This window comes from Drosophila miranda, chromosome 3 (assembly GCF_003369915.1).
Source record: "Drosophila miranda strain MSH22 chromosome 3, D.miranda_PacBio2.1, whole genome shotgun sequence".
Taxonomy (NCBI): Eukaryota; Metazoa; Arthropoda; class Insecta; order Diptera; family Drosophilidae; genus Drosophila; species Drosophila miranda.
The window spans coordinates 24417861-24428161 of record NC_046676.1 but is presented as its reverse complement, the minus strand read 5'-3'; the positions used below and the strand labels follow the sequence as shown (position 1 = coordinate 24428161).

At 44.5% G+C, this 10301-nt stretch overlaps 4 protein-coding genes across 13 annotated transcripts in view; 1 reads left to right on the top strand and 3 right to left on the bottom strand.

The window, feature by feature from the left end:
- The window catches only part of LOC108158905 (myosin light chain kinase, smooth muscle), a 42643-nt gene extending 37467 nt beyond the window's left edge, over window positions 1-5176 (bottom strand). For 3 of the 10 annotated variants that reach the window (XM_033391140.1, XM_033391141.1, XM_033391144.1), the window contains exons 1-6: window positions 4972-5167; window positions 3927-4107; window positions 1471-1762; window positions 841-1325; window positions 676-767; window positions 25-237 (exon numbers count right to left, since the gene is read on the bottom strand). In XM_033391140.1, coding sequence (XP_033247031.1) covers window positions 25-237; window positions 676-767; window positions 841-1325; window positions 1471-1762; window positions 3927-4107; window positions 4972-5023 — 1315 coding nt within the window. In that variant the 5' untranslated portion in view covers window positions 5024-5167. Of the gene's footprint in view, window positions 1-24; window positions 238-675; window positions 768-840; window positions 1326-1470; window positions 1763-1889; window positions 1999-3926; window positions 4108-4971 lie in introns of those variants that run through there. The other 7 variants (XM_033391148.1, XM_033391149.1, XM_033391146.1 and 4 more) reach the window with 4 other exon arrangements.
- A 543-nt stretch (window positions 5177-5719) lies between these two features.
- On the bottom strand, window positions 5720-7238 carry LOC108158908 (palmitoyltransferase ZDHHC3). Its single transcript, XM_017291702.2, has 4 exons — window positions 6836-7238; window positions 6555-6776; window positions 6285-6497; window positions 5720-6223 (listed from the first exon to the last, which is right to left on the bottom strand). Exons 1-4 carry the CDS (start codon window positions 7100-7102, stop codon window positions 6065-6067), a joined length of 861 nt encoding a protein of 286 aa, XP_017147191.1. The 5' UTR covers window positions 7103-7238; the 3' UTR covers window positions 5720-6064.
- An 85-nt stretch (window positions 7239-7323) lies between these two features.
- On the bottom strand, window positions 7324-8395 carry LOC108158910 (peroxisomal membrane protein 11B). The gene is made up of 3 exons (XM_017291704.1): window positions 8273-8395; window positions 8096-8211; window positions 7324-8041 (listed from the first exon to the last, which is right to left on the bottom strand). The coding sequence occupies exons 1-3, from the start codon at window positions 8332-8334 to the stop codon at window positions 7488-7490; spliced, it is 732 nt and encodes a 243-aa protein (XP_017147193.1). The 5' UTR covers window positions 8335-8395; the 3' UTR covers window positions 7324-7487.
- A 536-nt stretch (window positions 8396-8931) lies between these two features.
- LOC108159978 (transmembrane protein 208) lies at window positions 8932-10253 on the top strand. Its single transcript, XM_017293670.2, has 4 exons — window positions 8932-9131; window positions 9196-9351; window positions 9416-9552; window positions 9615-10253. The coding sequence occupies exons 1-4, from the start codon at window positions 9126-9128 to the stop codon at window positions 9835-9837; spliced, it is 522 nt and encodes a 173-aa protein (XP_017149159.1). The 5' UTR covers window positions 8932-9125; the 3' UTR covers window positions 9838-10253.
- Window positions 10254-10301: the final 48 nt, after the last annotated feature.

Genomic DNA, 10301 nt, shown 5'->3' with positions numbered 1-10301 from the left:
AATCTCTCGTTAAGCTTCACTCACTGTCCATGTTAACTGCACAGGTGGAGATGCCCACACAGCCCTCAAAGCTGGTGACCACACATTTCCATTCCCCGGCATCGCAGGACTCCGATGGCTTAATCTCGATCATGTAGACGCCCAGGCCATCTTCAATTAGTTTATATCGCTCGGCGGTCTCCACACGTCCATCGGTGTTGTACCAACTGACGCTCTTGGGCCAGGGCGGCACCACCACTGAAAAGAAAACAATTTTAGCATACTCAAAGATATGATACAATGGTGAGAGCGAAAGGCGCGAGAACATTGTCTGTTGTTTGTCGCTCACTGCCTCCGCATTTTTTATTTCCTTCTCTCGGTAGGCAGGCAGCAAAGCAATTATCAGTTTTGTTTTGGTCGCGCACTCACTGTGATGCGATGCTGTTGACCTGCCTCAACATTTGAGGCATTCCAACCATTTAATCGAGTTCAAGTTTCTAGAGCACGATCGCCGTGGTCTAAAAACAAACAAGCGCCGGCGAGAATTGAACTACATATATTCGCAGATATACGAATACGAATGCGAGTGCGAACCACAAGTGTCCGAGTGCTCGAGAGAAAGATAAACAAAAATGCTTTGGCACTGGGCCAACAGGAGATCAGACACGAAACGAACGACGTCTGCGTATTGCTCACCTTGACAGCCGAGAATGATTGTCTCGCCGATGTGGATGCTCATGTCCCGCAGTTCGTTTGTGAATATCGGAGGCGGCGCATTGCTCGAAACGCTGCAGAAAGAGAAGCATCAGAATCAGCATCAACATCACTGAAGAGTTGCTGCACTAAAGAGTCTCGACTCACTTGTCCGCTGGCTTTAGAGAGCCCTCCCGACTGCCGCGTCCCACCACATGAACCTTGGAGCTAGAATAGGTGACGCCCATGCAGTTCCTCGCCTCGCAGGTGTACGTCCCGAGAGATGTGGGATCATCGGCATTGGCGGTCAGTGCAAAGATATCGCCAGCCTTGATCTCCTTGGAGTCCTTGAACCAGCGCAAGTGCGGCGTGGGCACCCCCACCACCTTGCACTCCAGCGAAACAGTTCCCTGCTCTGTCAGAACGGCCCGCAGCTCCTCCACAAACTCCGGCGTCTTGTACGCCTTGGGAACCAGCACGTTCACAGTGCCCAGACACGAGTTTCGACCGCCAAAATTTTCCGCCATCAGCATCCACTGACCGCCATCATCCAATGTCACGGGGCTCACTTCCAGGTAATGAAACGTGCCCTCGTTGATCTCTGTAATGCGATCATTCTCACACACTCTCCTGTCGTTTCTGTACCATGTAAGCTGCGAAATTGTATAATAATTAAGTGATTTGCAAATTATCTATCCTCAAAACTGTGTTGCAAAATGTCGACAATGAAGTATCGATAGTTGTATATCGGAGAGGCCATTTTCTTCGTTTTTGATTTGTTTTGGTTTTTTTGTGTACCTTAAGATCTGTTGAGCTGCGTATTTCGGTGAGGAGACGTGTTCGTGTACCCACTTTGACAGAGAGATCGACCAGGCGCCGCAGGAACACAGGCGGATCGTCTCCGGTCGATCTGTCCTCGACAATGAGTTCGACGTGCCTGCGCACCACATCGTTGCTTTTCGTTCGTGCGAACAGCGTGTAATGCCCGGCATCCTCCCGCTGCACGTGCTCCACGGCCAGCTGGACGGCATTGCTGGTTTGCGTTATCCGAAAGCGATCGGAGTTCTCAATGGGTATCTCCCCACGGCTCCTGAAAGTGAAAGATTAGTGCCACACCAAGAAGTGGCCATGATCCGGTGTGAGTAGACGTAAAGGGGCAGTACGGAGCGGGAGAAAAAATAAAATTTATATATGTATGGCTAAAATGTAGGATTCACCTTTTCCTGTAGACGGACGAGGCCGAGGACAGCGTGCCGTTGATCTGTTTATGTTCGTTGCACTGACAGCATTTGGAACATCCGTTGCCCATGGCGTTCGACTGGCTAGGGCCTGCTTATAATTTCTGTTCAAATAATAACCGCCCCGCCAGCTATTCGGTTCTCGTTCTCTTGTTCTCGTTCGCTATTTGCTTTTGATTGATTGATTTGTCTAATTTTAAAACATAAAAGAAGGCTAGAAGCCTTCAATACTCTTGCAGTCCCAGATCGTAAATATGACAGCTATATGATTAAGTGATCAGATTTTAAATTGAAATTTGTAGCAAAATCATTTCCAAAACATTTGGTCTGCTTTTAGAAACAAGAAAGTCTCACAAAGACTTGTTGTATGAGAACGATCAATCCTGAGCAATATATCAGATTTGTTGTCTATCAAACTAAAAGACTAGCTTACTTATCGACAACACATGACTATGTTCTTTAAATGATCGGAAATACACGCTTCTCTACGTGCTTCTCACTATCCCCAAGAGTATAATGAACATATAATACACGTGCCCGCGCATCTATCGAAACGTCATTTATTTATTTTGGCAGGATTATTGACCAATAAAAGAGAACCTCATAAAACAAAACAATGGAAGAGAAAGATGACTGAAAATATCTTTGAACCGAAACAAGAATGTTTATAAATAAATGCTCAAACTTTCGGCAGTGCGAGAATTAATTGAATTTTATTTATTTTTTTCGTATTTTCTTATTTAACACTTCACAAGAAGACGAAGACTCAGGCCGCAATAATTTAAAAGTTAGCAAGACAACGGCAAAAGCGTCGGGACGGCTTTTTGCCAAACTTATTTCGGGATGCGTATTTCATGTTGAGCGCTAATAACTTGTTGTTTCGCTGTCTTTTCTCTGAGGTGTTTTCTTTTCGCGTTTGTTTTTCTTGCACAAAATCGCGGAGATCGAGAATTTTCATTCAAATTATTTCTTGTTTCTTTTGTGTGTGTTGTGTTTCTATCGGCTTGGTCCCCAGCCCCAGCCATTTATTTATTTATTTATGCTCTCGCGGATATTGCTAAACATCTGACCGACTCTTTCTCTCTCTTTTTGTTTTCTCAGCCAAGTCAATTATGTAATTTTCAATTTCGTTTGAAAAACTATTTTCAACACTTTTAGGGCATAAAATTGAAACGTTTTGACGCACGCCAGACCGAATTCCGTTCAATACCCGAGACAATTTCACTGGCGCAACCCGAAAAATCACGGACGACGGGGGAGGCAACGCGACGGCGTCGCAGGCCGATGCGATTTGTTAATGCAGCTATATTTAGACGATCGTTACAGTTTTCAGGCCCGCCACACGCAAAATATGGGACAGGTACCTGGTACCAGCTACTGCTCCCCCATTGTTTCTGGGAAATGTCTTTCTTTTAAAGGAATTCTCACTAACTTGATCGATTCCGTTATACATATATGTTATTTATTAAGTATACGCCACGGACACCCCCAGATTTACGCACTATACGTTCGTATACACGTTGATCTCTCTGTGTATATATAGAACTTTCGTATGGCCGAACACGAATATCTGCCAGTTGGGCAACGGATATGTTAATGCGCCGATCGTCAAAGTAGAACTGTCCGCTCATTTCGATGGGCCTGAGGCACACCATACACCATACACCATACACCATACACCATGTGCCATGCGCCATACGCCATAGACCCATAGAGCAAGTAAAGCAATGCCACAGCACGCAGCAATCGAAGGAGAGCCAACGCTCTAGCGCTTGTGGCGCAGTCGCCAGTGGAACTGCTCTCTATCTCTCTGTCTCTCTGAGTCTCTGCTCAATAGAGCGTTTGAAGGAGAAATCATATGTTAATGCGCAAAATTCTGCCATCATGCAGACCAGGCGAACACTAGGACCGGACGGGATACGGGCAAGGTCTGAGTGAATCACCAACGGCAAGTGCACAGGTAGACACAGGCAGAACAGAACTGACCTGAAAGACTTATACGTGGATATGACTTACCATTCGAATTTGAAGGGCAGCATTTCGGACTCCTCATCCTCATCGCAATCGATTTTCACAAAGAACGTTGCCCGCTCGTTGGGAATGCAGCGGATTAAAGAGCTGGAATTATCGCTGAACGTGATGCGGGGTGGTGGTCTGCGTTGGATCGTTTCCGATACTGGTTCTTGGCCAGGAGGTTCTGTCAAGGAGAATTAGGAATATCATGAGCAATATACGAGTATGCATGACTAATCGTCTTCTATGTTGCGGTGTCGCAGGAAGTTTCAAAAAAGATAAATTATACGAAATATTTGCAGAAATGTCAAAGATTCCCCCGAAAGAACTAAACATACATAATTTTTTTTTGCCGGCAACAGGGCAGTCGCGCACCGCCAATTGCCTTCTATATATTCGACTATAAGATACCCTAAAATGTGCAACTTTCCCAAAAGGATTCTGTCGATAATGGTCCACCATCTCTTTAGAAAAATAATTTGTAAGCTCTAAAAGTCTGATGATTTTATGATATTTAAATGTAATTATTCTAAAGAAGAATATTGACCGCTATACCCTCGGAATACATCGAGTATTCCGAATATGCACTATAAATAGTTCCAAATATTCATACACGCAAAACAAGAAGAACTATTCTCGACCATGTCGAATCTTTCCGTTCTGCCTGAGAAACCATAATCAAATGTGATTCCTAAATACTATTGAAATATTAAGGAACATCTCGTTCTTGGCTGAGGACAGAATGACCAGCATCAGCAGCGCATTTTCCAACGTACAATTATGAAAATTTCTCATACACATTTCACAATTACGTAACTCGCGCACTGGGGCCCCGCTACTAAAAGACTAGCCAGACAGACACGGCTACGGACAAAGTCGGAGCCCGTGGCATGCCATAAAAATACACACAAATACTCATAAGATCCCATCGTCTGTCCGGGAATGGGCCGGGAATGGGCATGTGCAGGGCAGCCAGAAGAACAGAACAGATCGTGGTTGGGGGGGAAAGGAGAAATCGTTCGCTTTCCCGGTTTCGTCTGGGTCTTACCTACTACGACGGCAGCCTCTTCAGCGGCGGCTGCTGCTGGCGATGTTTCCATGTTCAGGTCTCTCTCGCTATATAATTAGCCAAAAAAAAACAGGGGCAACACGCGGACAGAGGACCGGCTCGGGGGGTACGGGTACACACTCTCAGGACGACTTTCTCTGTAGGATTAGGGTGCTCTAGACCGAAAATTTTTAAATATTTTTTTTCAATGCGGCTTTAGCCGACAGCCGATTTTCCTATTTATTTATATTTAGAACTCTCGACGCACACCAACGTGAACAAACACTGGTAATAATTGAAAATTTTCCGCTTTTTCGATTGGCAATTACTTATTTTTCTTTAAAACAATATACTGGTTAATATATAATTGGGATATATTCAGATTTTTTGCCTTTTCTGGCATTGCAAATAGCCTTTCTTCTTCCAAATTCCACTAGACCAGACACACTGCATAGACACAAACACACACACTCAAAAAAATTGACAAATTTGTGAACACAGAAATGTTCTTTTCCTTTCCTTTCTTTCTATATATAAATAATATATACAACACGGCGTTCGACGTCGAGGGCGCGCACCACGTCCAGCAGACACCTCCTGGATCTTCGATCGTTTTTCTCAGACTGAACAGAGCAGACAACAGATCCAACAGTCCATGCCACTAGCAGAACTCACACTACACCGCGCAGCGAGAGAGAGATTGAGAGATCTCTCAGAGAATTCCTGAGGATGAGAAAAGATTTGCGCATGTTTTTTCAAACTTTTATTTCTGGTCGCACACTGTCTCGTCTCCCATTAGGTATAAAATAAATACATTGCTTAGAGTGCTGATCTCTGTTTTTTGTTTTTTTGCTCAGGTGTATAGTAAGTACAATACATGCAGCACTCGACCAGGCGCTAAGGCAATCATTTTGCTTGAGCTAAGACACAAATCGATCGATCGATAAATCGATGAAAAGAACATAAGAAAAATACAAAAGCTGCACGGAGCATTTCAACAAGGGGCGGCTACTTGTTGCCCCCTTGTACGTTTAGTTGTTCGATAAAGCTACCCCAATGTCGGTATTGTCCGGAGGGGATCCGGAATCCCGCCTCAGACCGAATAAAAATGGGTATGGAATTTGGTGCGACACGAGGGCTCCGTAAAGGGCGAAAACCACGCAAGCGAGAATCGCCCAAAAACCGATTGAATGCTCTTGAGACGCGACTTCTTTGCCCATCGGGCCTCCTCCTTCTTCAGTTGCTCGATTCCCTGCAAACGAAAGAAACGAATCAAATCAAATTCATTCTCCAAACAATTTGCGTTTACTCACCGTCTGATCGTTGAATATGGCCGTCAGCTGAGTGGCCAGCATTATGATGGTGAATATGCCAAACATCAGGCCCTCGAACGTGAGAAAGAGCAGCAGGAATATTGTGGATGGCGGTGAGTACGGCGAGCATGTGCGCCAATCGTTCTTTACGCACTCCGCGAACTGCGTGAGCACTAGAAAGAGCGTATGCAGCGATATCGAGGCAATGTAGAACTGCAGAGAGAGCGCGAGTGAGTGAAGAGTATGGAAAAATGTTCCGCATTAGCTTACGGTGAAGAGTACAAAGTACTTTTGATTGTTCTCGCCCACGCAATTGTTCACCCAAGGACAATGGTGATCCATTTTCCGAATACATCGCTGGCAGACGGAGCAGTGGTGGGCACGCTCCGGTTTGATGCTACAGCACTTGGGGCACTTGTAAAACATCTGACCCTCCCGGTAGCCCATCTGCTCGATCATTTCTTTGGTGGCATTTCCCCTAGGCACAGCGCCCTGCAAAATGGCGACATGGTTAAGTGCATACGGATTTAATTGATTTGATTCCTACTTACCGGATCCGAGAGCATGGTGCGTATGTGAGAGGCGAACGCTAGGAACGCCAGCGCTTGGAATATAATCATGTTAATGGTACTGAAGACTGTGTAGTCGCTGGGCATCAGAATAAGGCGCATGACCACAAACTCAGCAAAGAGGATGAGCAGCCAAGTCATGATGACACAGACAATGCCGCAGATGTCCTTCACGCACCAGGCGCGGTTACCGCAGCACCGATTGTGGTGGTCCACACTGGCCAGGGCTGAATAAGAGTAGTTGTTCATGGTTTTTGGATACGCAAATGACACATCGGTTTCATCAATTCCCAGATAACATGGCGCGACGGCAGACCATAGGCTATTAACAACAAAACTTCGGACGAATAGATAATGAAAAACCAAATAAAAATACAACTAAGAAAAGTGCCATTCACAGTGCGGCCGAGGCAATCAGCTGACCGTAACCGCCATTCGCCCTGGAACGCGAACAGAAAACGAGAAGTCCATTTAGGTGGTTCATAAAATCGTTCATTTCTCATATCATATCTTTCAAACTTAATCCAATTCACAAATACAAATACAACCGTTAACGTTTCTCTACAGATAATGGAGGAATGAGTTTAGGCACAAGTAAAAATACACAGAGATTAAAATATTAGGTCATGCAGTATTATGCGGGCATTAGCTTGGCCTTCGGTTCCAGCAGGGTCCATAGGCCGGCCAACGAGGAAATCGCTCCCAGGAGGCCAATCGTCCGTGGGGTCAGACTAGTGTATCCAAGGGCCGTCAGGGGGATGAAGAAGTCGCACATATTCTTTACTGTGTCCACTGCAATGTCCTTATGTCCCTGAATCATGACATACGACTGCAGGGCCAGGCGTTTGAAGTCCTGTGGGCTATTGATACTTGTTGGCAATTCACAGCGCGATATGCCACTCCTGCAGCCCGACAGGTGAAGGTTCAGCACCCGCACTATCTCATAAAAGTCACGGCACAGATTCATGATAATCGAGAACAGCCAGTATTTGTTGGCAATGTTGGACCAACGCTTTACGTCCACTTTCGTCAGGCCCGTCCTCGCCAACCACAGGAAATGGTCAGCGAACAGGAACAGGGACTGCGACAGCTTACCCAGGGTCAGAGTGGCCCGAATAGTGAGGTCCGGATAGTGTATTGTGCGCAGAGTTCCATAGAACACATCGAAACATTTGCCAAAACGAAGCACTATGGATTAGCATGTATTAACTGTGAAATGGAATCGTATTGAATGAAACTCACGCTTTCGGAATGTGCTCAGGATGTACTCAACTGTCTTGAAGTTGTCCACCAGCGCTGGACTAGAGTTGCACACCTCGAGGGAATCCCACATTGCTCGCGACGCATATTGAATTAGTCTGTTTTGGTTGTGCAAATAAAGGTTAGTGTTTTATGCTCCCATCGAGTCAACCCACTTACCTCGCTAGTTTATCCCGGCCAGCAACCTGGTTATTCAACTGCACCCACTTGTCCATATTCATGTTAAAATAAAGTGCAGGCGATCCGAACGGTCAAGGTACAAAAAGCAGTCTAAGAAAAAGTTATAGAGAAATCCCCTTTTACAACACTCTTGCCGCTGCAAATCGGTTAAGGCTATCTTTTTCGCTCTCTTTGAATCGGGTTCAGGTCGGCATTTGAAGCATTTAAAATTAGCCAATCTTGTAGAAAATTAAATCAACAATGGGATAAAATTATTTGTTTAGGACTGAGGGTCCTATCTAGCGAGTAATATTCAGCCGAATATCAAAATCGAGGAATATGATTTTCGATCATGGAACCATTAGCCCATTGTCGACCAGTGGGTATTAAAATACCTTTCACGAAAATCATGAAACTATACGAATTTTAGCATAGATCAGGTAAAATATATCGCCGGGTGCTTTGTAACTGAAGAGGAAGGATTGGATGGACCTACAAGACTAATTAGTATTAGTATTATTTTCAGCGTTTTAGCTCGAGTTGTTATCTTGTTTAAATAAAGGGGGCTTAGGTGGGCTACGTTTTTTTCATCGGTATTTTTTTTTAAGTAGACGGTATTATTTTTTTATTTTTCTGAGTGTTGGACGGTATATTTTATCAATAAATCCTGCTCCACATACTTGTGCCACATCCCCATTTGCGGATTTGTTTTTGTTTTGGTTGCATCTGAAGGATATCTTATCTGAAGCACAAAATTATAATTATATAATATTAAATTTTATCGGTAAGGCCACGTAAAACAGTGGTCTAAGATTAGTTTCGAAATTCTTAACACATAATTAAAATAGCAGTAATGGCTGTAAGTAAATTATACTGGCTCAGAATGCTAGGGAATCGGCAATAAACATTTCGTTCTCTTACAGCCAACGCAGAAGGGCAAACAGGGCACGAAAGGTGCCAAGCAAATCGTCGAAGAAAACAAGACCACATTAGCATTTTATAGGAACATGGCCATTGGCTGTGCTGCACCTGCTCTCCTATTGAGCTTTCTAGTCTTCGAATTCAGCAAAGTCACAATCGTAAGTCAGATCAGTGACAAACTGCGGCTACCTCTTAAATTAATGTAATTCCCATTCTCCACAGATCATGTACATCCTTTCATTGGCGATACTTGGCGGTGCCTACCAGTTCATGGCGTTTATGTCCCAAGCAAAGTTCTCGGAGACCGGTGCTCTACTAGACTCGGGCAACGATCTGAACATGGAAGGCGGCATAGCGGAGTGAGTAGTGCTTGCATCTGAATCCGTTAGATATTAGCTAATCCTGTCTGCTTTGCTTGCAGAAATGTCAAGGACCTGATTATCCTTACTTCTGGAACATTACTGATGGCCCTCATCTCGAACTACTTCTGGCTGGTGCTGCTTCTGGCGCCCATGCGAGCCGGCTGGATGCTCTGGGGCTCCTTCATAAAGCCCTGGCTTGCCCAGCGAAATGCCCAAGAGGAGCCAGAATTGGACGAAAAGAAGCAGAAGAAGATGGAGCGAAAAATGCGCCGCATGAGATAAAAGGCAGCATCAACTGTCGGCTAACTATCAGTTGGGTTGGGGTCCTCTGGGGCTGGCTTAAATACGTTTAAATGAGATTTTACGCTTAGATAATTGACTAGGACTAGATGGGTGTGTGGGCGTTTCCAAATTATCAAAAAATATTCAGCAAATTAAATTCGAGACAAAAGACAATCCCCGCAATTTTCAGCTACGTGAAACATTTTGTGCGATTTAATTTTTGGTGAATTTTTCCGAGTGAACAAACAATACAGTACAGCTTCATATATAATGCATTCACGTCTCCACAAAAGGCCCACAGACTACTATAATTAATTTGTTCTGCGAACGATCGTCCTGTACTGGTGTGTGCATTGTAAATACATATACATTACGATATTATTTATAAATAAATGTGTGCTTGAGTGCAGAAGGAACTAGTGCATTTTCCACATCGTTTCTTTGCCTGGGAGGAGCTTGGTTTA

Coding starts and splice junctions, on each gene's coding strand:
- LOC108159978 (XM_017293670.2), top strand. Junction 9,352..9,415: donor AATTCAGCAAAGTCACAATC/GTAAGTCAGATC, acceptor CATTCTCCACAG/ATCATGTACATCCTTTCATT. Junction 9,553..9,614: donor ATGGAAGGCGGCATAGCGGA/GTGAGTAGTGCT, acceptor CTTTGCTTGCAG/AAATGTCAAGGACCTGATTA.
- LOC108158910 (XM_017291704.1), bottom strand. CDS start 8,334: ATGAATATGGACAAGTGGGTGCAGTTGAATAACCAGGTTGCTGGCCGG. Junction 8,212..8,272: donor GGCCGGGATAAACTAGCGAG/GTAAGTGGGTTG, acceptor CAACCAAAACAG/ACTAATTCAATATGCGTCGC. Junction 8,042..8,095: donor CCTGAGCACATTCCGAAAGC/GTGAGTTTCATT, acceptor GCTAATCCATAG/TGCTTCGTTTTGGCAAATGT.
- LOC108158908 (XM_017291702.2), bottom strand. CDS start 7,102: ATGAACAACTACTCTTATTCAGCCCTGGCCAGTGTGGACCACCACAAT. Junction 6,498..6,554: donor AGTACTTTGTACTCTTCACC/GTAAGCTAATGC, acceptor CTCTCTCTGCAG/TTCTACATTGCCTCGATATC. Junction 6,224..6,284: donor CCATATTCAACGATCAGACG/GTGAGTAAACGC, acceptor TTTCGTTTGCAG/GGAATCGAGCAACTGAAGAA.